This window comes from Drosophila kikkawai, chromosome 3L, assembly GCF_030179895.1.
Source record: "Drosophila kikkawai strain 14028-0561.14 chromosome 3L, DkikHiC1v2, whole genome shotgun sequence".
Lineage (NCBI taxonomy): Eukaryota > Metazoa > Arthropoda > Insecta > Diptera > Drosophilidae > Drosophila > Drosophila kikkawai.
The window spans coordinates 25,834,607-25,859,917 of record NC_091730.1 but is presented as its reverse complement, the minus strand read 5'-3'; the positions used below and the strand labels follow the sequence as shown (position 1 = coordinate 25,859,917).

Here is a 25,311-nt window from a genome sequence, read left to right as displayed (position 1 = left end):
GGGAAACCTTGCGAGCTTTGTATTACATTTTTTCTATTGCCTGTTTTTAGATTCAAATTCGGCGCTTCGAGTGCCAATCGATAGCTCGCACTATATCACTCAGCCTGTATTGTAAAATGACATATCGCCTAATACCGCTATCCAACACTGCATAAATAAGCCCAAGTGAAAAGCGAAAATAACTCGGTTGGAAGAGAGAAAGTAAACACCGAAGGTACAGAATCAGCAGGTCGAGTAGACAGCTAGGACATTGACGCACCGCCCAAGCAGGACGACAACAGGGCAGGCAACCACGGCCTTAAGAACCGCCTAGCGCTCCCCACTCTCCAGAGCGTTCTCAATTAAATGGCAAATGGGAACAACGGCAATGCAAGCGACACGGCCACGACCACCCCACAGCAGCAGGAGCAGCGGCTGCCACAGAGCGCCCAGCCAGCGGTCCTGACTGTGGCGACCGATTCTTTAAAAGAGCCCGCATCCATTACGCTGGGAGTAAACGATCTCGTGGCGGACCTCTGTCTCAACGACCGAAGCAGTGGAGACTTCACCAGCATGCGGGCCTCCACGAGCGGAGCTGGGACAGGAGCTACCTCCACGTCCTCGTTTTCCTTTAAGCACTTTCTAAGCAACACAGGCACTGTGACTGCTCCTTCGAGCACCGTGACTTCTGTGGATGCGACAGCAGCGGTGCAGACTTCCACCGGGGCGCGGCCCAAAGTGCCTCAATCGGCTTCCGCCTCCCACATGCAGCCCCCAGATGTAAATGGAAGCAGCTCCTCATCAAAAATGAAGCGCTCTCCGCGCTTCAGCTCTTTCGACTCGCAGGCGAGTCTGGCTGAGTTTGCGGCTTGCGGAGGAGGAACTCAACACCGGTTACGACCGGACCAGCGGCTAGGAGTGGGCCATGGAGTGTTACACGCCGCCCTGGACAACGACGACGATGATGACCATGTGACACTAGCGCAGGTGCGCAACAGCAGGCTTTATGACGAACGGATAGATGACGGTAATTGTGTCTGCGCTGCTCTTCGATAATATTAATAACGACTTGTTTTTCCAAAGATATTTTCCCATCGGCCGCATCCAACCTGCAGCCCTCTTCTGGGACGCGTTACGTACCGCGCTCCTACTCCAGCTACGAGATGCCGCAAGTGTCCTGTCCCTCCTCCTCGCCACGACGTCGGCCGTCTGGAAACCGGGACCAGCGCCCCAACCGGCTAGTTCTATCTAGCGGCTCCAAAATGAAACTTGATCTGCCTTTAGATGCGCCTCTTGCGACCGGTGCGGGAGCTGGTGGAGGCGCTGGCAGTGCGGCTACTCTGCCCGACTTCGTGCAGGACCATCTGCCGGACGCTTGGTGTGTTGGCCAGGACGCGCAGCTTAGCTCTCCCCCAAACACCCCCTTGGGCGCCGCGCAAGCACCGAGTGCCGCAGCCTGTCTCTTGCCATCTGCCCTCGCGTCTATGGGCTTGCCCAGTGCTGTCGCCCTCCCAGGTCCTCTCGGCGACCCGCCTGCTGGCCCCACCGTCAAAGTGCTGCCTGATTTCCTGTCCGATGGATCCATAATTCATTCGTCACAACGCCTGGCTGACGTAGCTATTGGGCTGCCCTCCAATTCTATTGACTCGCCGCCCCAGGATGTTGGCGGAACGCTGCAACTGTCTGCCTTGCGTCAGGAGAACGATCGCCTGCAGCGCGAATTGCAGGATGTGCGCGTGGAGCTAAATGCGCAGACCAGACGGGCCAGTGAATTTGAGCAGCAGTTGGTCCAGCTCTCAGAAGCCGCCGAGCGACGGGAAGCATTGACCTTGGCAACCAGCACACAGACCACGCAGCGCCTAAGGCTCCAAATAGCCCAATTAGAGGTGAGTCTGAGGGAAAAAGTGACTGGGGCTAAGAATACCAACATATTTTAAAGGTTTTGAATTCGAAGATTCCGATTATTTTATTTATTTTATAAAAGTAAGGCTAAATGTGTGTCAGCGGCGATCTTTGGAGCGTACGAACTGAACAGTGTGCGTTTTTGTAAAGTTGCGCTTCTTTGCAAAGGTTCTTTAAATAAAAATCACACAAATATAATAAATTTCTCTGAAATTTGAACAAAATTAGTGAATTCAATTAAATTGCAAATTCTTTTTGTAAGCAGTTAATTTGTACTGAAATTGTATACATTTTATATAGTTCAAAAATGTAAAGCAATCTTAAACTACTACATATAAATATGAATGTTTTTACGAAATGTAATAGCTATAGCTTATAAGATCTGATAGATGAGATAGTTTGTTTCCTACAGAGGGAATGGCGGTGATCTTGCTCCAAAGTATATGCATACTACCATGAATTTATATATTTTTATAATTGTACTTCTTCTTTATAAAAGTGCGAATTAGTTTTTTTTTCATTTACAAGGCAAAAAAAACATTCTCATCCCCGCTGTTGCATATACGCAACCTTGTATTTATTAGCCTCTAACTACCGTTATTTAATTTTTTTTTAACCTTTCGCAGAAATATATATATATATATATATATATATATATATATATATATATATATATATATATATATATATATATATATATATATATATATATATATATATATATATATATATATTTTTACACTTAATTTTCCGGTAGTCAGCTGCCCAAATTCATTGTGCATATGAGAAATAAACAACAAATATATGAGGAATATATAAAGAATAAATTAAGAATATATCAGGAATTTATGAGGAATATTTGTGTGAAATATATGAAAAATATATGCGGAATATCTGAGGAATATATTAGGAACATATGAGGAATATTTGAGGGAAAAAGGTAGTTTCAAAAAAGTGTTAAAAAGCATTAAAATATTTATTTTATCCTAAAACCAAGTTTAACAACTTAATAGGTAATTGTGAATTAAAAAGAAACACATGAAAATATTATTTCCTTTGTAATACTTTTTAAATTTTGTGTTGCGTAGCCTGTAGTTCTTGAACCAGGACACATAAGACACTGAAATTGATGTCAGTCGATATTGAGCTTAACTTTAGCTTGGAAGTCTATTCAAAAAATTGAAAGAGTTAAGCTGCAGGTTGATTCTCCTACATACATTTTCGGCGCCATGAGAAGGCTACTAATTATAATATAATATAATTTTTTACAGGCAGAACTCATTACCCTACGAAGCGGTGGCAGCTTCGATGGCGCTGCTGGCGGAGTTTCAACAGCCAATCCTGGCAGCGCAACCAACAGCGGCAGCAGTTCTGCGCGATCTTCTAGAGCGCGTCAGCTATCAAGGGATCTGGTCCGGGCAGCCGACACCGCGGAGCACAACCTAAGGTGAGTCAGGGTCGGTATAATAAGCCGAGAATTTTCAAAAACACTCGATTTCTTGCAGGCAACTGCTGACTGGAGTTGAAAACCTGCGCCAGATGGCTGCCAATCTGGAGCAGCCAGTCCAGCCAACGACAACGCCTCGGAGTCCCGATCTGTACAGCGACTCAAACTGAACGCCCGAAGGGGACTCATGAATTCAGCTCGGCTATTGTTGTTTGTGTAATCATTGTGCTAGAGCTTGTTTTTAGCGGGCTCGTGTCCATACAAATACATATATTCTGTTGCATTGGGCTAAGAAATGCTGGGCGGAAAGAGACAATGTTAGAATCAAAGCGCAAATTCGTGATGTTGGTTGATAAGGCAAAATATATATAAAATAACTTAATGATATTCGACAAGCCTGCAGAATATTTACGGGTAAACATGCCACAATGTTGAGCCATTGCAACAGAAAACAGACGACGCACTGGGCCAAGAATTAAACGATCGGCGCAGCGATAAACGCGATATATATTTTTTTGTTGTAAACAAAAGATTACCTGTGCACTTCAGTAGTTTGTGCTTCAGTACATAGCAGACCAGAATTGAAATAAAACATTAGAAGATAACCCGCTGCATGGTCGTCCCTGCTGAGCGTTTCCCCACGCCGGGGGGTAAACTAACACACGCTTTCACGCAGCCTTGACTTTGCCCTCCCACCTGATAACGTCGCTCGAAAGCTTTTTCCGTTACCAGAGCTTTCTCCGTCGTTCGTGTGTCGGCGGCTCTTCGACCAGTTGCTTCGTAGACGTGGTTACGCGCGGACGCAGTTTAGCCTGCCTGCGTGCGAGATCGACAACTATATCTTAGTTCGTTCATCAAATAAGCCAAGCAAAGAATTGTAAAGAAAATTTATTAGAGAGACCGACATCGGGAAGGAACTTGGAACTGAAAATGATGCCCAACCGACTTGTAGGTGAGTTAACTGGGCGAAGAAGGCACTTTTCTGCATCCCTGACATCAGCTGGTTTCTTTATCCACCGTTGACCCCTTATCTCCAGTTGATTCTGAATGATTCTTCCGCGGCTAAGCATCCGTCCCCTCATCACCTATAATAATAAGCATTAATATTGTTAAACTTCGCCTGATTATCACTCGCAAATATGAGAATATAGCGTGAAATTGACAACATTGAGAAGCATCATGCACTTAGTAAATATAAATATATATAAATCAGAGCTTTATACTTTTATTCGTGTTGTGTTGTGTTGTGTGACCACCTGTACCACGTTGAATCCAACCTAGTATATCCCCTGATAAGGCGCTTGATAATTCGGCAGGTGGCAATAAACAGTTCGGGTCGTAAGCGCACCAGAAATTCGAGTGGCCTAGGCTGTCAGTGGGGGGCCCAGTTCTTATCTGCTGGAGTGGGACCAGAAGTTGTCCTATTAATAGCGTATTTCATATAATGCAATAAGCTCTAAACAAACTTTGGAAACGTGACGTGCGTCCGCTATCAAAACAATATACATATATATGTATGTACATATATATGTATATATAGGTATATAAATCAGCCACTTAATCGGATTAAATCTCTTCTTTTGAAGATACAGATACAGACTTGCACCTCTTAAGCCAGTAGCTTAGTCTTATAGCAAGATCTTTCATTTACGTATGGATATGTATGTACAGCTGTGTTCACGGAAATAGCAGTGCGACAGAGGGAACAACTTCAAAACCTTTTTTTGTACATATTCCTTTTTGCAAGCTGATCTATTGCACATTGTTTTTGTTAAATGGAACATAAAGATAAGAATCGAGAAAAAATTCCGTTAGATTTGCTCTATTTTTATGTTTTATTGATATTTTTTCACATATGCAGCTCGTTTTGGCCGATCACTGAAATAGCAGTATTTAATTTTCTTTCGCAAAAAGTGCCGAAATTTCTATTAATTTTGTAAAAAATGAGTTTAATTACGGTCGTTATTATAGTTTATTATATAATACACCTTTACAACGCAAAAAAAAATATTTTAGTGGGCGCAGGACCTCACTGCTCCATGAGAGAAAGGTATCAGAGAACTTAGCCTAGAAAGAAGGGCAAAACATGTAAAGAGACTCCAAATCTTTCAAATTGTTATTTTAGAATAGTTTATAAATCATAAAATATGAACCGAACCCAAAAAAACCGAGGTACGATTCGCAAAACCACAATTGTACTGGCTCGACGCGTACTTCGCTTTAGCAAAGCTCGTCCTTTTGCATCCTCTAGGGATATATGAGCGGGAATTGGCATGGGAATCAGTCATGGGACCATTCGCCGGGGACTTATTGAATAAATTTTAGATTCGCGAAGTCCATGGAAAATGTCACTGCTTGGTTAAAGGCATATCAAGGCCAGATTGGAGTTCGCCAATAGCCACTTGAACTGCCACTATTCAAATGGCGTAATATCCTTTGGACAAATGACTCCAAACTGGTTTTATTTGGTGGAATAGGACAAGACAATATGTCCGTCGACCTCCAAATACATAGTACCCCCCAAACCACACGCTGAAGACAGTAAAACATGGTGGCCTAAAAATCATGGTATGGGTATACTTTTCATACAACGTTTTAGGCCCCGTATATATGATCTGTCGGATCAAAGACCATTATGTTTATGTCCAAATATTAAAAACTGTCTTGCAGCCGTATCCTGAGGAAAATATGCCATTAATTTGGACATTTCCACAGTACAGTGACCCTAATCATACCATCAAGGTGGCCAAGGAGTGGGTTCTTAATGAAAAAGTGGATGCAATGCCATGGCCTGCACAGTCCCCGGATATAAATCCGATCGAAAACTTATGGGGGACATCAAGGGCTACGTATTAAAGAAGTTTCCGACTTCTAAGCCGCAGCTTTGGCAATTTGTGCAGGAGGAATGAGGCCATATTCCCCTCAAGCGTTTCTAAGACTTGGGGGACTCCTTGCCTCCCAGGTATGAGGCTATGATAGCTTCTAAAGGCTATTTAACAAATTATTAGATCATAGTCAATTAGAATTTAAGAAGAAATAGGTTTCTTATACGATATTTTTAAATTTATGAAGAATTTTAGTTTTTCACTGCTATTTCAATGATCGGCATAATATAGACCTTTTTTGTTGATATTAGCTATATCTTCTAAAGGGTTTATGTTACCTAAATTAAATGATTGTGGTATTGTTAATAATTAAATATACTAAGCTTTTATGAAAAAAAAAATTATGAAAATAGTGTTTGTAACAGGATTTTCCGATCTTAAACGTGCAGGTCGTTGGGCACTGCTATTTCCGTGAACACAGCTGTACATACATATGTATATGTAAAAGCAACGATGAGCGTTCTGACTTCTCTATTTTTATACCTTTGCAGGGTATTATAACATTTGATATAATAGTTTGAAACTCAGTTACAGTTATAAAGTATATATGTATATTCTGGATCAGCATCAACAGCCGAGTCGATCTAGCCATGTCCGTCTGTCCGTTCGGTTGTCCGCTTTTTCGCGAACTAGTCTTTGAGTTTTAAAACTGAATGAAACTATGCATAGTCTTCTATATGTATACTCTCACTGCTATATATGTCGGAACGGGCCGGATCGGACGACTATATCAAATAGCTGCTAGAAATGATTGACAATTTTTTAGAAAAAAAATTATAACTTCGCTATTTTTCAACATATTATCATCTTCTTGGAGGTATAGTAATTTTTTATTATTTCAGAGTTTTGGTTTTAATTTTATGAAAAAAACTAAACTATATCATATACATATGTACCTGCCATAGGAACGATAGGGAAATTAATAAAAAACAAGAAAGGAAGCTAACTTCGGCACGCCGAAGTTTGTATACCCTTGCAGATTGGTTTTGATGTTTATATAATAGATTTAAATACTGAAAACACTCACAAAACAGAGTTTCATTACATTTTACCTATACTTATTATGTTTACAGTTTGACAGTTACAGTTTTACATTCCCAGCTTTACATTTTCTCTAAATTTACCGATCGTTTATATGGCAGCTGTATGATATAGTTGTCCGATTTTAATAAAATTTTTATCAAAATTCTAAAATAATAATAAAAGAAGCTCATTTCTAAAAGTAGATAAGAATATGTTGAAAAACAACGAAGTTATAATTTTTTTCCTATTCATTTTCCGATCGTTCCTATGGCAGCTATATCATATAGTCGTCCGATTTTCATAAAATTTTTATCAAAATTCTGAAATAACATAAAATGTCATATTTAAGAAATGGTGCAAAAATGTTGAAAAACAGCAAAGTTATAATTATTTTTCTACAAATATATCGAACATTTGTATGGCAGCTATATGATATAGTCGTCCGATCCGGCCCGTTCCGACATATATAGCAGTGAGAGCATATAGAAGACTATATGCAAAGTTTCATTCAGATAGCTTTAAAACTGAGGGACTAGTTTGCGTAGAAACAGACAGACAGACAGACAGACAGACAGACAGACGGACAGACGGACATGGCTAGATAGACTCGGCTGTTGATGCTGATCAAGAATATATATACTTTATAGGGTCGGAAACGTCTCCTTCACTGCGTTGCAAACTTCTGACTGAAATTATAATGCAAGGGTATAACAAGAAAGGAAGCTAACTTCGGCATGCCGAAGTTTGTATACCCTTGCAGATATTATTTCATTACATTGTACCTATAGTTATTATGTTTACAGTTTGACAGTTACAGTTTTACATTCACACCTTTACATTTTCTCTACATCTACCGATCGCTTCTACGGCAGCTATAAGATATAGTCGTCCGATTTTCATAAAATTTATACCAAAATTCTGAAATAATACCAGAAGCTCATGTGTCAAAGTAGATTAAAATACGTTGAAAAACAACGAAGTTATAATTTTTTCGATTAATTTCCCGATCCTTCCTTTGGCAGCTATAAGATATAGTGGTTCGATTTTCATAAAATTTTTACCAAAATTCTGGAATAATATAAAAACGCTATATCTCAAAAATGATGCATAACTATTGAAAAACAGCCAAGTTATAATATTTTTTCTAAAAATTTATCGAACATTTGTATGGGAGCTATATGATATAGTCGTCCGATCCGGCCCGTTCCGACATATATAGCAGTGAGAGTATATAGAAGACTCTATGCAAAGTTTCATTCAGATAGCTTTAAAACTGAGGGACTAGTTTGCGTAGAAACGGACAGACGGACATGGCTAGATCGACTGGGCTATTGATGCTGATCGAGAATATATATATGTACTTTATAGGGTCGGAAACGTCTCCTTCACTGCGTTGCAAACTTCTGACTTAAATTATAATACCCTGCAAGGGTATAAGAATGCCCATAGAGGATAAACATATGTAATATAGTGCAGTTAATATACACACATATATACGGAACAGATCGGATTGGATGACTATTACTCTTAATTCGCAGTTTATTAAAAGGAAACTGATGCACCTTCATAAACATCGATAGCCCCAGTCAGATTCTCAGCATCCAATCCTATTCAATGGGTGTCGGGTGACAAACAAATTATTTATGTAGTTTTTTTGTGTTAGTTAATCACAATACTCGTTGTAAATTTCCCTTCATTTGTGTTTTCAACCTTGCTCTTGCACTCCAACAGGCCAAAGCCCCAGTCCCAATTAATTAGCATTTCGCTTAATTTACGAGGATATTTCCATAAAATGAAAGCTATCCAAAACGAATTCTCGGCAATACATAGAAGATATGTACATATACTCCGTTAAAACTTAGTTCAGTATTTTCTTGCTTTTTTAGAAACGCTTTCATTTTAAATATTCAACTTATTATTTTTTAGCTCATACTAAACGGGTCCTTCTGCGATCCACTACCGGCCAGAGCTGGAGCTCCAAACTGCATTCGACGACGGCTGCAGTCACGAGGAATGATGGCCAGAGCGGAATGCCCGAGTGTGATCATAATCAGGCCGCATACGACGGCCCCAGCTACCAGAAGATACTCGAAACGCGTCGCACCCACCTAACGCCCAATTTGCTGGCGCACTTTAAGAAACCTCTCGTCATCCATGCAGGACATATGCAATGGCTCTACGACCACGAGGGACGACGATACCTGGACATGTTTGGCGGCATAGTCACTGTGTCCGTGGGACATTGTCACCCGTAAGCAACATAAGCAAGTAAGAAATGCTGTAGTCTATGATTTGAGATCTATTCGAAAGATGTTTGAGTATAGTTTGAAGAGCAATGTTCGGGACTGTGAGTGTAGTAATTTGTTGCGTTGTTGCCTTGCAGCGAAATCCTTTTTCATCCCGAAACCCGAAAGTAGTCCTTCATTTTAAACGCCAACACAGGAGCAAAGCATCGGACCAATCTACAATCTATATTGTAATTATTTTTAGAACGATTATTTGATTTAGCAAGGGATGTTTCCCTATACTAAGATGTTCGACATTCGTTAGCCTCCTAATCATGCAATGCGAATCAAACCTACAGTATAACAGACTCATCTGAAAAACAGGAGGAAGAACCCGGAAAATTCAGTTCGTTTGGGCTAGGATGAATATGTAGTACTATCAACAGGCCAAATTAATAAAAAAAAATATATGTGTTTTATAATGACTAAAAACGAGTCGACTGCTAATTAGTCCTTGCTTCCTAAAATAAATATTAAATAATAGAACCAAGTTATTACTATAACGTTTATTTATAAAGTAGCCTGGAGTAATAGCTCAGGAGAGCCTCGTCCTTCAAGGCAATTTCGGCTGGTGTTGCTACTAAAAAACATTGCTTTCGTTACCGAGTATCTCGCAGTCGAGATCAATTGATTAAAGCATTCTTACTTGACTTTTATTGGATGAATGAGAAATGATTTAATGATTACTTCAGAGATCCTTATCGCCTATATCCGTTTTATTCCTACACAGCAAAGTAAATCAGGCACTGAGCGAGCAGATCGCCAAGTTATGGCACACAACGAACATATACATGCACCCCAAGATCCACGAGTACGCCGAGAGGTTGGTGGCGAAGTTCCCTGGCAACCTGAAAAGCGTGTGCTTCGTGAACTCCGGCTCGGAGGCCAACGACCTGGCTATGCTGATGGCACGGCTGCATACAGGCAACCAGGACATTCTCTCCTTCCGAAATGCCTACCACGGCATGTCGCCGTACACAATGGGTCTGACGGCACACTCTACATGGCGCTTCCCGCTGCCGGGAGTCAACAACGGACTGGTACATGTGATGAACCCTGACCCCTACCAGGGCATATGGGGCGGGTCAGCCTGTCGGGACTCGCCCGTGCAAACTACCCGCAACTGCGAATGCCAGGAAGGCTGCAACGCGGGCGACGCCTACTACAATGAGCTGGAGCAGACCTTCAAGTATTCGCTGCCGCGCGGCAAGGTTGCGGCCATGTTCGCCGAATCCATTCAAGGCGTGGGTGGCACGGTCCAGTTTCCCAAGGGCTACCTCAAACGGGCCGCCGACCTAGTCCGCGCCAACGGAGGTCTGTTCGTGGCCGACGAGGTCCAGACGGGATTTGGCCGGACTGGCGAGCACTTTTGGGGTTTCGAGGGTCACGACTACGTACCAGACATCGTTACCATGGCCAAGGGCATTGGAAATGGCTTTCCCCTAGCCGCCGTGGTCACTACTCCGGAGATCGCTGCATCCCTGGGTCAGGCGCTACACTTCAACACATACGGCGGCAACCCCATGGCCAGTGCTGTCGGAATCGCCGTTCTGGATGTCATCGAGGAGGAACAACTGCAACGCAACTCCCTGGAGGTCGGCACCTACTTCCTTGAGAGTCTGGCAGACCTTCAGCAGCGCTTTGATATTGTTGGCGACGTCCGGGGCAAGGGCCTGATGATTGGCGTCGAGCTGGTTGGTGATCGAGAGAAGCGCACTCCACTGGCCACCCCTCATGTGCTGGAAATCTGGGAGACGTGCAAGGACTTGGGCGTGCTCTTCGGACGTGGCGGCCTGCACGGCAATGTAAGTAGAAGTCTTTCGTGTGGCTAAGTACATCCTCATCTGGGGTCTTTCGTCCACGTGCGCGCCCATCCAACTAACAAGAAATCGGTCCACTGGGGACTCTAGGCGAGCCAGTCTCTCAGGAGGTCCTTTCGCCTACTATTTATCTCATCCGTGCATCCTTTCGTCCATCTTCACAGGTTCTACGCATCAAGCCTCCCATGTGCATCAACCGGCAAGACGTAAAGTTCGCGGTTGATGTGCTGGCTCGGGCCATCACTGATTCTCTGGACAAGTAAAATATTGAAGTTCTAAATGGAGAAAGTACATCGATCGGAGAGAGAGCGTTTGTGGATGGTCTCATGCATTTACTAACCGATTAATTTCCCCAACCGTCTTGCTAGGTGGTAATCTAGTTACGAAACAAAACTAATACTAAAATTTTTAAGAAATATAAAAGTAAATAAGTAAATGGCAAAACAAGTATTGCCATACGAACTGGAAACGTTTAAGCCTTTTGTTTTAAACTATAAAGTGCATTTTCCACTTCTAGAAGCACTTGATATATTTGAGGGTGAAACATATTTACATAAGGGTATTAAACATTAATTAACATTAACATATAAAAAATACCTATTTACAAATTACAGATAATTTCACGAATTTATAATTCTTTAGTTTCAAGGCTACATAGATATTTTGCAGCTTAGTGCCGAAAATGAAACGAAACTAGATCAATTTTTTTTCGAATTAATTATTAATCTCAACAACTTGAAATAATATCTTCACTTTTTCCATACATCGTTAGGCAGTGTTTTTGTTTAATATTAAGGGGAAGGTTTAAAAAAAACCAAAAACTTTTTTTTTTACATAAATCGTTTCCTTAACTTATTTGCTATAAGTGCTTGAAAGGATTTTTCGATATTCGATGTCGATACAAAGTTACATCGCTGAAAAGACATGCTCGTCAGATCTGCTTACTCCTGCAATGATTATTTCTTTTGCGTTCTTCTCGAAACCAACTGGTCAACATGATTTCTTAAAAACGACTTAACCGATTGTTCTGAAATTTGCAGAACCGTTTAGAATACATGCGGACACGAACTAGGATCTTTTCGATAGGCCAAGAAGTTTTTTTTTACAGTGCAAAATAGACAAATATAAGTGTGTTTCAAGAACACCCAATTTTTTCAATATTTTCAAAATATCCTAGTCTATTCCGTGTCCACATTCATTCAAATCATAATTGCATTTAAATTTTTGAAATCTTCCAGCTTCCTTTAACTCGAAAATTTGGCAATACTTTGACTTGCAAAAAATTTTGAAAAATACTTTATATTATACTTAACTGTTAAAAAATTAAAATGGCTGAGTCTCAAGCGCTCTTCAGAAATTTTCTTCAAAGCACGGTTCAAAAAACGGCCGTCATATGGGACAATACCCTTAAAATTAAATTTGTTGTTTGAAAATAACATTGTAAAAATAAAAAAAAAACACTTTGCAAGGTTTTTTTTTTAATAATATAATTATATGGGATAATGTCTATAAAGTTTTATATACCACAATTTGATCAAGTCTCAAGTGACTTCAGAATAATTTTAGTTATAAATTACAAATTATTATATTTAGATACATTATCTTAAGGCAGATTAGCATTTTTAATTACCTTTGCATTGTTTTTTGTAGCATTAGTAGTCTGTTTGTGCTGCTGTTTTTTCGCATTCATCCTCAACTAATCGATTCAAAAGTCCATGTATGTTAAACCTTTATGAAAAGGGATACCTTTTGATAAGTATATCGTTTTTTACTATCGGCCAGTTCCAATTTAATTTCGCTATATATAATTGTTTGTTTGAGCACATTCTCGTGGCTAATTGCCACAATGACGTCTGTCCACAGTGATAAGTCCATTTTTCGAACCTGATATGATGTTGTGTATCCTTTTATCTCGTTAGCGACATAGCATCTTTACGTGTTGTCAACAAAGTTTCAGTATTCTTACTTCAACACTCTTTAACTGCTTTCCAAAAGGATTCGATTGGGTCCACTGCGTGGTTCTGTGGGACTAATATCAATAAGATATGTACTATTTTACACTTTGCAAAGGTAAGCATTCTTTTCTGTGAAGTATGTATGTACATATGTACATGTTTTGATCGGTGATGGGTTTTTGCCTACTCTATTTTATTACACGTTAGCCTCGGTGTGGTGTATTAAGGTTTTTGCTGAAAACAAGAACGTTGCTCTCATTTAACCAAAGAAAATTTCCTTTAGTTTTGGAACATCGATTTTTTGTGCTTCTTGGCTAACACCAAAGAGAGTATTACATCTTAATTCGGTGCAAACCTAACCTTTTTTCAAAAGTTGTGGCGAAACCTCAAGTATTGGCTCATTGAATTTGATTTGAAACGCCGCACAGTAGCGCCTCTCGAACAAAAGCCGTTGCAAAAATCGAAAGTCATAATCGCCAAATCGATTTAAACCATAAGAAATCGACAGAGAATTTCCCAAGGATTCCGAATCTGTAACCAAAAAAATTTTCAGATTTTTTTTGAGGAAGATATGAGCATTCAAAGTCGAAATTGTTTTCCGTGTATGCGTCATACAACAAAAAATAGGTAAATTAGTCGACTTTCAGGTAATATTATACAAAAACTACATAACCAATGGTCTTGATTTTTTTTTTTAATGGCAGGTATATTCATTACCTCTTATTCAAATTAAAAGAAAGGGTAGTTTTGTGTGGGCTTGTACAGGTAAATTGCTACCTGCCAGGTGTCCATTTTTTTCACCTTTTTCTGGCTAAAGTAGTCTATAACTTCTGAAGCTGCCCAGAGCCGGCGACTACACTATGACTACGCACTGCGTGTATCTTTCCTGAATCAGAATCCGTTTAGAAAGTCTGCGTCCAGCTGCGACTCTGGCATTGCGAAGCAAAACACTGAAACAACTCAGGGTAAAATATACCAAAATACGGACACAATTTCATACAAACCAACAAAAAATACTAACTGTAGCGCTCACGGTTCTGTGGCGGTTAAACATAGAACAAAAAAAAAATTTTTTTTTCCAGTTTTCAAATTATTTTTATTTAAGAAAATACATTAAAATAAAGATAAAAAATTAAATAAAAAATATTTTTAAAAAATGGTCTTCATTGAGAAAAAAATATTTCTTCACTTTGATACCCTTTAAAAAGGCGAATGAGTGGGCGTGGCAGATTTTCCAATACATATGTTAATTTTACAATAATTACCTATCAAATGGCGTTTAAATTATTTAGTTATCTTGTTTTGTTCAAAAGTTATGATTTTTGCAACGTAAAATGAGAAAAGGCGCTACTGTGCGCCGCCACATAAGTAATGTTTTAAAACATGCACAGGGTTATGAGGGAACCACTTAAAAAAAAATGTTTTTTTCCTTACTGTTTCGAGCAGTCGCCTTACAACTGAAAGGGTATACAAACCAAAACCAAAGGGTATAAAAAACCAAATTTTAATGTTACATTATAAATTATTTATTTATTTAGTTCAGGTTTTTGGCGAGAAAATCAGTGCCTCTCAAGAAGATGAGGGCAGTCTCTATATAGAAACTGGTGATAATACATGTTTTTCTTCTGCAATCAACTTTTTTACACGGTGTGTTACCCAATATACATATTTGCAGAACCTAACTGGAAACAAACTGAACCACTTTTGGCACTCTTTGAAGTTGTCGGTGGATAAAAGGCATCTCTGAGCAGGTGTTGTAAACTTAACACGGTTTTGTTTCAACATCATTTAAATGCTTCCATAAAATGTTGTTATATTTTATTTTCTACAAGTTGAAAATATTTTAACTCACAATGAAAGAAATAATTCTAATAACCATTCTTATAATAATAATAATAATCATCATAGTAATAGGAATAAAAATAATAACAATAATAAGAATAATAATGTTAATAATTAAATAATAGTAATAGTACAACTGTAAGTAGCAATCATTACTAACTACAACTACTACCATCAGCTACCATTCTCATAATAATAATAACAATATTAAAAATAATAGGTGTAATATTATAAGTACTAATATTAATAATTAAATAATGGTAATAATACAAGTATCATCTAACTAACCCGATCTCATAGCTTTGACGATGTATTGAGCAGAAGCACCTTTCCTAAACTAATCGGCATCCATTGCCACCTCTTCTCCCCTAAACCAGGTTCTAACCCTTAGACCTCCCCTTTGCGTGGATACCAAGAACGTTGAACTCGTCCTGGAAACGCTAGATACAGTCTTAAAGCAATACATGACCAAAGAACTTCGCAGCTGGAGGAATAGCAAGAGGACAGTCTAGGCAAGATCTAATCCCAATGCGTTTATGGAGCATTCTGACCGAAAATCAAATCACTCTCAAGGAGTGACTTAGTTGTAATCATCTTGCTTTTCGTTTACTCGCCTTTATATACTGTCAGGGCTTGAGTTTTTGATGACAATCCGTAGCTGTGACAATCCTTAGCTTAAGTGATGTAGGGCTAACTCGGAAATTGAGATGTTTAACTTTTTACTTAAACTAGCATATTGTTTGGTATCAACGGCAATGCCTTGAGCTTAGAATAACTTAAATCGAATATAATCTTAGAGTAATTAATGCACAGTTGCAGTCTTGTCTGGCTGCTAGGGATTTCCGAGCTTGTCGAACTGGAACCTCTTTCGTAGAGTGTTTCATCCAAATATGGCTTGTGCTAGACTTCTATGTCGGTGTGCTTCCCGTCACTGTTGTAGTCCACGGATATAAGCGTTTCGGATAGCTCCTTTCGCGCCTTTTGCACCACCCAAAACATCAGAACCACGCCGCAAATGACCTTTTAGATTACCAATGGCATTAGAACGTATGTATTTAGTTTTAAAATAATTAAAATAATAAATAAAAAAGCACCATGATCAAGTGCACAATAGAGTATTACAATAGTATATCTATCTTTCGTTTTATTTTGCCGACGAGTCAACGTTTCGTTTAGGGAGTAAAATATAGCAATTTATGACTACTAGGACGATCGCTTTCTTGTTTGTAATTATATTATATTCTGATGACTATTCCCTAGACTCACCTCCAAAACAAAGCTGATGTAGCCGGTTAGCTTGGTCTCGTTGTCGTTGAGTACCTCGTGCATAGACCTCAGCGTGGAGCCTAGGTACACGTTAATAGTCTGTGCTGGCAGCAAGCCAAGCATTGTAGCCACGTGGTAGTCTTTTGTGCCGACGGAGCTTATCTGAAAGCGAAAAGATTCTATTATAGAACACGGCAGTATGTTATGTTTAATACATTCAATTTTAGAAAATTAATTATAGTAGGGTCGTAGGACTTTCGATTCTGTAAATAAGTTTTATAAGAATAAACGACGAAATTTGAATAATTGTATGTATGGTTCTCATCTTAAGGCTATCTGGATAAAACTTTATTAATAATCGCTTTTTTATTTCAGGTATTTTTAATTATTTTCTATTTATATTTAAAATTTAAAATTTATATTTACGTTTACATTTTCCTATACTTTAACCGATCCTGTAGAGGCTATAAGATATATCCGTCCGATTTGTATACAATCAAAGCCTCATTGGCCAATCAAGGCCTCATACCCGGTGTAAAGACAATTAATTTGTCGGTTTCAATATATCTGCATTATTTTTGACTGAGCACTTTCAGCTTCAATTTAATACGAATTTAACAATAAAAGTTGTATATTTATACACAGGATATAATTTGGATTTGATAAAATTAAAAAAAGAAACTTTAGTCGAACATACATACATATATGCAAAGTTTCATTCAGATAGCTTCAAACTTAGGAATTAGTTTGCATAAAAACGGACATTCTGACTAGAATTAAAATACCCTGCAAGGGTATAAAAATGATAAACTTTGTTGATTTTAAATATATACGCGCATACATCGAGATATATTTGTTCTGAATATATAAACAACAATTCTTTCCAATTTATCAAAAACGGACATCTGTATCATATATAATATCTGTTATAGGACCGATGGTAACATTACGACTATAGATTCTTATTAGCATGGGGGCGTAGGAAAGACGTGGTCTGATAGCTAAACAAACATTTTCTAGAGTTCTAGCATTATTTTGTACAATAAAATTTCCCTGCGATATAATAAATTTATTATATTTCTAATCTGGCTAGAATCTGTACAGTATTTAATCACTCACTCCGAAAATCAGGTTCTGCAGTCCGAAGGGAATGGGTGTAAGTCGTGTGAAGAGCACTACCTTAAAGGCCTTCGGGCCAGAAATCACGCGAAGTATGGCCAGTCCAGTCTTATTTTTAATCAGCCTGAAAGTATATGAAAAGAAGATGTGATCAGATTTCATAGAACTGTATTTCAGTTGGCCTGTACTAACATATTCATTTTTATGACATTAGAAAGCGGTAGGCCGACTGCCGCCATAAACAAAACGGTGGGCACTGTTATCAATTATTGACATGGCTAATCAATTAATAGCCCTCGCTGAGTTTTAAGGAACAAAATGGGTGTGCTATGGGCTACATTATAGTGTAATCGGTACACGAATAATGACTAGTACCTCCTAATAAATAGAAGCCCATAACCGAATAACTTTTAATAACAAGATAGGTAGCACCATTCAATTTATATTATTCTTTAGTTTTCTCGATCTCAAGTTTGTTCAGCACTTGCTTTGTAGTTGACGGTTCCAGATGGATTTCAGCATCTTATTATTATAAGGTCTTTGCCCTCACAAATGTGTAAGTTTTGCACATTGTACTTCTGGTGAACTGGCGAATCGGACGTTGAAATATCAAAAATGACCAGAGAGCAAGACATTCTATTGTAATTATATTTTTTGTATAATTACACGAACAGGTTACACGTTGTGAAAATGGCTTGCATTACCGCAGATTTCGTTAGGCCCCTCTGTCCTTGCGGTTTCTCTTTTCTGTGGGTAGTCGAGCCACCGGGCAGACGCAGGCACACTGCCTGCAGCTGGGTGGTGCTTGCTGGGGCAAATGGCGGTGAGTACTTCTACAGTGTAGTCATCCCGGATATATAGGGTGTCGCCCAGCTGGCAGAGTATGCCTCTAAACTCTGGGTAGGCCTCACAGCAGTCGTCTGGTATGGAAATGGATAGCCGAAGCGATAAAACGTTTCGGGGTGCAAGGGGATAACCAAGTAGCTTTCCACTGGTGTCCTGCGGCTCGATGCCCACGTGAGAGACGACAACCGGTGTACAATTGTACTTGCGCGCCGCCTCAACGGTTTCGGCTGGACTCCTTTTGGTGTTGGACAATATCCTCAGCTCCCTTAGGTGCCCGGCTAGGAGGATCAGGTAGGCAGCGTGCAGCTCCTGTGGCGTGCTCACGGCACCGCCGTCTCCGGCAGCCTCGATCAGTGCGCAGAGATCGCGTCGAATATCTAAGAGTGCGCTATACAACATTTTTTGAGGTGGTGTGAAGCGGCCTGAGCCTGGCCAGCTCCTGACCAGACCACCATGGTAGCCCCCGTATTGGCAACCAGCATCCATATGCCACAGACCAGTGCCATCTGAGCCACATGCCACCTTGGCTGAGAAGGGGTGGTCCGGGTGAGCATGTCGCCGCCGGCAGTTAAAGTCGAACAGTGCAGCCATTCCCCGAGGATCACACTTGTGTGGATGTGATAAGTTGTAGGCGATCACTTCCGCCATTGACTCGGCGGCAATACCATTGGCCCGACGCAGGACACTCAGCTCTCGGTCCGTTTTAAAGGTTCGGGTATACTGTAGAATGTAGCGAGGGTTGGACAGAGGGGTGTTGGCCTCCTCGGATACCTCGCTCACCATTCGGCTGACTTCACTTGATTGCTCCAAGGTGTGCCACAGCTCGGGGGACTGGTCCTTAAGTATCCAGGACAAGCTCTTCTTCAGCATGTCGAGGGGCAGAACCTCGTCCACATGGTGCATGCGGCTGAAAACTCTGGCCAGCTCCGGGTCTACTTTCTCCGTTAGGAAGAGCAGGGCTCCAGTTTTTTGCTTCCGGCTGCGGTGCAGCAACAGTGCCGATCCTGGCCTCAAGCAGTCGCAGAGGTAGAGAAATTCAGATCGCTGCCGAAACGGGCAACCACGAAGGAAGTCTGCCCCGGCCACTACGAGAACGTGGGCGAAATTGAGGACCTTGCGTCGCGGCTCATAGAATGCAGCCTTTGCCTGCATATAGGCGTTGAAGCCGTCCAGGGTCATCGCCCGATGAAGATCGATCTCGCCCGGCACCAGAGCTTCGCTGGGTTTTGGATCGCTGTGCAGGTACTCCGCTACGGTGGCAAACTGGCCGCCAGGGGCATGGTGGGAGTACTTATCGATCAGGACGGGTACTGAAAGAGGAGCAATTTCCTTGGCAAACTCGGAGGATAGGACCGTGGGTAACACCAAATGGACATCACTACGCTGAGCCTCTGCCAGTGCGGTACATCTACAGCGCACTCCCGCACTGAAGCCTAAACACTTTAAATTTCTTGTTAAACGTAGCATTGGGGAGTTGCAGAAGCGCGCGGTCACAGGATAAAAGGAGATTGTGTGCGAAACCCAGAAACTAAGGGAACTGTGACCCGGAGACTATTAGGCGAAGGGCTACCTTGACTTGAATCGTCTTTGCTGTGACAGGTCATGATACAATTGTGAAAGATTCGAATATCTTTATATTTAAATTCTTAAAGGGCACATTTATTAAAAAATGTTCCATAATAACTCTATATATACAAATTTTGAAATGAAAAGATGCTATAAAAGTATGACAGATATGAGAAACTAGTCTTGGAAATAAAATAGAAATGCGCTATGTTGTTGTACAAATATGACATTACTTAGATACTTTATAACATATAAAATGTTTTTAGAATAATTTATTATAATGTTTTAGTCATAATAAACTATGCACCTTAAAATAAATCCAAGTAATGTTTAGGAGCTGAAGTGAAACGTTTTTTTAAACATATTAAGCACATAAGTTTATTGTCAAATATGTATAAAATTTAGTGCGTTTCTATTTTAATTTATATTTCCATTATTTCTGGGCTATCTGGGACCAGTTGGCTATATGTCTAATCTATATATATAAAAATGGAGACAAAAAATGTTACTAATGGCATCACAAGAGAACGGCTGGGCCGATTTGGCTCAAATTTTTTTCAGTTGTTTGTAATTGTCAGAAGAAGGTAAGAAGGTAAGAAAATTTTGGGAAGTCCTTCCGGAAAAGTCGCTAGCGGCTCAACAGATGGACACACTGTTGTATGTAAAATTCTGAAACACCCTACAAAGATCATAGCTGCGTTGAAATTGTGTATCAATGAACTCGGTAAAAAAATATTTAAACAAAAAAATCGAGCTAACGAAGCATTACCAATTGGAAGTAATGCCTGCTGTTAGACGATCAAGACTTGGACGGCGTTCACGCAATGCAATGAGTATTCAGAATTCCCGTAATAGTCGGACGCAAGAGGAACGTACAGAAATAAATGCATCGATACGTGCCCAAATGGCACAGCTTCTCGCTCCACAAAGATCACCTCAAGCCCGACATAATAATAGAGAAAGACGAGCCGCAAATGAAAACTTGAATCGCGCTGCATTCGCATACAATCCTGAAACATCCTACAAGGATCTTACCTGCGTTGTTATTGGTTCATTGTCTAGGATTGCGATGCACTGAAGTTTTGGTTGGAAACCCCCGGCTTATGCTGTGCAGGTGGCAAAATTAAATTGCCCGTTTTGTTTCATCCACCAGGGCCATTGTATTCGCTACTATATAGAAATTCAGCCCAATCAAACAGTTTCCTAAAGCTTGCACAAAAATATAACGGATGCTTTCCAATTACGTCATTTGGAGTCGAGGTTTTTCATCAATCAGGCTACAATCCAAGTTATAAGCTAATGGCGTCTCTTTATTATCAAAATGAACAACTCACATTTTTTCGAAATTGCATTCAGATTCAAGGGCAAATTCACCACCGAGCGGGCGCTTTGTTATCACCACAAAACAAAGATCTTAAATTCCTTCAGATCTATTTCATTGGTGATTCGGCAGTTGAACTAAATCACCGCTGTGCAATTTTTACTGAAACTTAACGTGAAATTATCGAACAATTGCAAAATCTTCTCCATGAGCATGAACTGCATTGAATATAATGCATTATGACGAACACAAAATCATTATCAGCGCAAAAAAGACCCACTGGTAGCCATGCAAGACAATTTAATGCTCCCACCATCAATAAAGTCGCAGTGGTGATTTTTGGCGAGAATGTGGAATGACGCGATATTGTTTTGAAGCGTCGGGATAATGGCCAATTGCAGCGAGTTTATGAGACTCATCGGTCATATAATGCTCTTCAATACCCGTTGATGTTCTGTCGTGGAAAAGATGGGTATCACTTCAACATAAAGATGGTCAATCCAACATCAGGTTTGTTTACAAGTCATCAATTCTCTTTGATTCTACAACTAAGTGTGAATTCAAATTCTAGGAGAAGAAACAAATAAGGTCAACTCTATGAATTTTTATGCGTATCGATTGATGATTTGACTAGATGTTGACAATCATCTCTTAAGATACCGCCGTTTGTTTCAACAGTACTGCGTGGACATGTACGTCAAAGTAAAAACGGAGCGTCTCAATTTCATTCGTTTTAATCAGTCGAAGTTGCGGTCAGATGAGTACATTCACTTGCGTGACGCCATCGCTACTGAAGGACACGCGGCCAACATAGGTTGTTTGACCAATCTCCCAGCTACTTATGTTGGAAGTCCGTGCTATATGCAAGGGCAAATTTAAAGGAGAGGAAGTTCTTATCCCACGAATTCCGATTATTCCAACAGATCTTCCATTCCAATTCAAGAGGATTAAGTTCCCAGTTCGATTGGCGATTGCGATGACAATCAATAAACCGCAAGGCCAATCGTTGGAAGTCTGCGGGATAAATCTGGAATATCCATGTTTTTCACATGGCCAGCTATACGTAGCCTGTTCGCGTGTGGGAAAGCCGTCATCATTATTTATTTTTGCACCGGATAACAAAACAAAAAATATGGTTTATCAGATCGCTCTCCACTGATTTCAAGTCAAAAAAATTTGTCAATCCAACGACAGGTTTGTTTAAAAGTCATCACTTCTTTTTGATTTTCAACTAATTTTGAATACAATTTTTAGGGGAAGATAGGAATTAGGTCAGCTCTATGAATTTTTATGCGTATCGATTGATGATGTTTCAACAGTACTGTTTCGACATGTACGTCAAAGTAGAAACGGAACGTCTCAATTTAATTTGTTTTAATCAGTCGAAGTTGGGGCGAGATAAAGTTCGCCGGGTCCGCTAGTATTTTTATAAAAACCTTTATAGTTCTTTTTTATTAAGAAGTTAATAATCGAGCTCCAAACTCAAGCATGTTGCTTGTTTCTATTATTTTATCTAAGACAGTGCATACAGTGGCTACGAATAAAATCAGTGTGATAAAATTAACCGATAATTTAGTTGACGAACTATGATCAAATTTCGTTTGATCAAAACTGACAAAAAGACAAAATGTTCGATCTTATCTGGCTATTGTTAATATTGACTGATTTGATTGATTGATTCTTTTTTCTGCCTTTTTCATATTGCGTTTGGACGCAGAGATATTTTCTTTCCGCGGAATGGGCCAATGCTGTTTAGTGTTCTATGTAGTAGTACATTGATTTGCAAATCAGTCCATATCTTTGTTACCCTGACCACTAAAAATTTAATTAGTAACAAAATAATACTAATATTAAGGACTCCTGATCATGCTAGGTTCCATTAACTGGAAATGTACAGTAATAAGGTGTTTTTATTTCAGTATGCACTCACTTTTGCACAGGGATGCGGTGACGAATGCTCCGAATCGAGACGTGGGCGACCGCTATGCCCAGATTGGCGCCTAGAATCACTGTGAGCCACCCGCGCAGACAGCCGAACAGGTAGCCAGCGGTAATGAGCAGCACAAAGTAGCCGACAACCACCGGGAAGCTGACCAATGTGAAGAGAGCCATGAAAACGGCAAAGGTCATCCAGGAGTCCTGCGTCTCTATCCAAAAGAGCAGTTGGCGGGCGTAGTCGCGCGAAATCCAGCCCACAAAAATCAGGGCGCCAAGAACGGACGCGGGAACCAGGCAACTGAGGTACCAGTTGCGGGTCACAAAGGCGTGGGCGCGTACCCAGCAGGAGTTTCGCATTCGGCTGCGGACATTTCTTCGACTGCTGGAGCTGCTGATGAGGAAAGAATCGCATTCATCGTCGTCCAAAGTTAGGCACGGCTCACTCGTGGGCAGGCAAGCAGAGCAGGGATCGGGGGCAGGCGTGGCCTGGCCATTGGCTCCGACCATAATGTCAGTCTCTAGCAGTCCGCTGGAGCTGTTTCCCTGGATCAGCTGAGCGGAGACTGCTGTGGTGGCGGGGTCTGGCTTCTGCGTGCTGCCGTTGTTGTTCACATAAATGTTGGCGAAATAGTTGGCGTGGCTGCTGTTGCACTCGTAGTCCATCGTCGTCATTGCCGGCTAATACCGTTAGTCTCCCACTTCGATAAGGCCACGGAATTTCACTTTTATGACCCGCGCTGAAACATCTGTTCGGTGTTGTGGTTGCTTGCACACACACATGTGCACATATTGCAATATGTGCCGCCGCTCGGCGAGGCTGCCAACTTGCCGGCAGAAACGGCAAGCAGCAGCAAGCAGTTTCTGGCGGGACACTGCAACTACTGCTTACTGCAACGTTGTCTGCTTTGTTTTTGGGAGAACTGGCTAGCGTTGCCAGACGTTTCGTTCATGAGCGACCAAGTATTTGTGTTTCAAACCAAAAAAAAATCGAAGTTTTAAACCGTAAAAGCGTGGTTCAAAACCGTAAACTCCACTAGGGTAATGTCGTCTTACGCCCTGTTTCGAAAAGAAATCCCGACCGAATTTCTCATACAGCTGAAAAATTTGTCTTCTGTAATAAATATGCTCGCATTTACCATTAGTATGAGTACATGCACTTAGTAACTTGTATTCAGTATTTTTTACATTTTTATACCCTTGCAGGGTATTATAATTTCAGTCAGAAGTTTGCAACGCAGTGAAGGAGACGTTTCCGACCCTATAAAGTATATATATTCTTGATCAGTATCAACAGCCGAGTCGATCTAGCCATGTCCGTCTGTCCGTCTGTCCGTCCGTCTGTCCGTTTCTACGCAAACTAGTCCCTCAGTTTTAAAGCTATCTGAATGAAACTTTGCATATAGTCTTCTATATACTCTCACTGCTATATATGTCGGAACGGGCCGGATCGGACGACTATATCATATAGCTGCCATACAAATGTTCGATATATATTTAGAAAAAAAATTATTACTTTGTTGTTTTTCAACATTTTGGAACCATTTTTTAGATATGACCATTTTATATTATTTCTGAATTTTGGTAAAAATTTTATGAAAATCGGACGACTATATCATATAGCTGCCATAGGAACGATCGGGAAATTAATAGAAAAAAAATTATATATTCGTTGTTTTTCAACGTATTTTCATCTACTCCGGGATATAAGCTTATTTTATTATTCTAGAATTTTGGTATAAATTTCAAAAAAATCGGACAACTCATATCATATAGCTGCCATATAAACCGATCGGTAGATGTATACAAAATGTAAAGCTGGGAATGCAAAACTGTAACTGTCAAACTGTAAACATAATAAGTATAGGTAAAATGTAATGAAATAATATCTGCAAGGGTATACAAACTTCGGCGTGCCGAAGTTAGCTTCCTTTCTTGTTACATATATTTTTAAGACTCAAACGTTTTAAAAATAAGCATTTCTGTAAAACGATCTTGTTTAATAGTTAAATGTCCGTTAATTGGAGACAGCATAGTAAGTTTGCTCTAAAATATTTGTTCTTACATTTTTCCTTTGGTCGATTCCTCTCTTCCTTGCAAAAACATAATATAATTGCCCA

General features: G+C 40.2%; 4 protein-coding genes and 1 long non-coding RNA gene across 8 annotated transcripts; 3 read left to right on the top strand and 2 right to left on the bottom strand.

Moving 5' to 3' along the window:
• The first annotated feature begins 67 nt into the window (after window positions 1-67).
• Window positions 68-3,611, top strand: l(3)04053 (lethal (3) 04053). The gene is made up of 4 exons (XM_017177107.3): window positions 68-1,006; window positions 1,063-1,865; window positions 3,153-3,328; window positions 3,387-3,611. Exons 1-4 carry the CDS (start codon window positions 346-348, stop codon window positions 3,496-3,498), a joined length of 1,752 nt encoding a protein of 583 aa, XP_017032596.1. The 5' UTR covers window positions 68-345; the 3' UTR covers window positions 3,499-3,611.
• Window positions 3,612-3,862: 251 nt separating this feature from the next.
• On the top strand, window positions 3,863-16,267 carry LOC108072778 (alanine--glyoxylate aminotransferase 2, mitochondrial). 2 transcript variants are annotated; one of them, XM_070284991.1, is made up of 4 exons: window positions 3,863-4,280; window positions 9,163-9,487; window positions 10,252-11,326; window positions 15,516-16,267. In XM_070284991.1, exons 1-4 carry the CDS (start codon window positions 4,259-4,261, stop codon window positions 15,648-15,650), a joined length of 1,557 nt encoding a protein of 518 aa, XP_070141092.1. In that variant the 5' UTR covers window positions 3,863-4,258; the 3' UTR covers window positions 15,651-16,267. The 2 variants fall into 2 exon arrangements, with proteins under 2 accessions (XP_070141092.1, XP_041631380.1); XM_041775446.2 differs by lacking the exon at window positions 15,516-16,267 and adding an exon at window positions 11,506-11,810 and having other exon boundaries at window positions 4,091-4,280.
• Window positions 15,100-24,067, bottom strand: LOC108072788 (transmembrane protein 64). Of its 3 annotated transcripts, XM_017164074.3 has the most exons (4): window positions 23,187-24,067; window positions 17,524-17,647; window positions 16,405-16,566; window positions 15,100-16,158 (listed from the first exon to the last, which is right to left on the bottom strand). In XM_017164074.3, exons 1-4 carry the CDS (start codon window positions 23,864-23,866, stop codon window positions 16,039-16,041), a joined length of 1,086 nt encoding a protein of 361 aa, XP_017019563.1. In that variant the 5' UTR covers window positions 23,867-24,067; the 3' UTR covers window positions 15,100-16,038. The 3 variants fall into 3 exon arrangements, with proteins under 3 accessions (XP_017019563.1, XP_070141093.1, XP_070141094.1); XM_070284992.1 differs by lacking the exon at window positions 17,524-17,647; XM_070284993.1 differs by lacking the exons at window positions 15,100-16,158; window positions 17,524-17,647 and having other exon boundaries at window positions 16,426-16,566.
• LOC108072770 (xaa-Pro aminopeptidase 3) lies at window positions 17,946-19,949 on the bottom strand. The gene has a single exon (XM_017164050.3). It carries the CDS (start codon window positions 19,834-19,836, stop codon window positions 18,199-18,201), a length of 1,638 nt encoding a protein of 545 aa, XP_017019539.1. The 5' UTR covers window positions 19,837-19,949; the 3' UTR covers window positions 17,946-18,198.
• On the top strand, window positions 21,016-23,266 carry LOC138928292 (uncharacterized). Its single transcript, XR_011444798.1, has 3 exons — window positions 21,016-21,766; window positions 22,125-22,450; window positions 23,176-23,266. It is a non-coding gene; the product is annotated as an uncharacterized lncRNA (long non-coding RNA).
• Window positions 24,068-25,311: the final 1,244 nt, after the last annotated feature.

Excerpts from the sequence above, each read along its gene's own strand:
- LOC108072778 (XM_070284991.1), top strand. The coding sequence starts at position 4,259 with ATGATGCCCAACCGACTTGTAG. Across the intron at positions 4,281-9,162 it reads GATGCCCAACCGACTTGTAG|CTCATACTAAACGGGTCCTT; the intron begins GTGAGTTAACTG and ends ATTATTTTTTAG. Across the intron at positions 11,327-15,515 it reads GTGGCGGCCTGCACGGCAAT|GTTCTAACCCTTAGACCTCC; the intron begins GTAAGTAGAAGT and ends CCCCTAAACCAG.
- LOC108072788 (XM_017164074.3), bottom strand. The coding sequence starts at position 23,866 with ATGACGACGATGGACTACGAGTGCAACAGCAGCCACGCCAACTATTTC. Across the intron at positions 16,567-17,523 it reads TGCAGAACCTGATTTTCGGA|ATAAGCTCCGTCGGCACAAA; the intron begins GTGAGTGATTAA and ends TTTCGCTTTCAG. Across the intron at positions 16,159-16,404 it reads ACATCAGCTTTGTTTTGGAG|GTCATTTGCGGCGTGGTTCT; the intron begins GTGAGTCTAGGG and ends GTAATCTAAAAG.
- LOC108072770 (XM_017164050.3), bottom strand. The coding sequence starts at position 19,836 with ATGCTACGTTTAACAAGAAATTTAAAGTGTTTAGGCTTCAGTGCGGGA.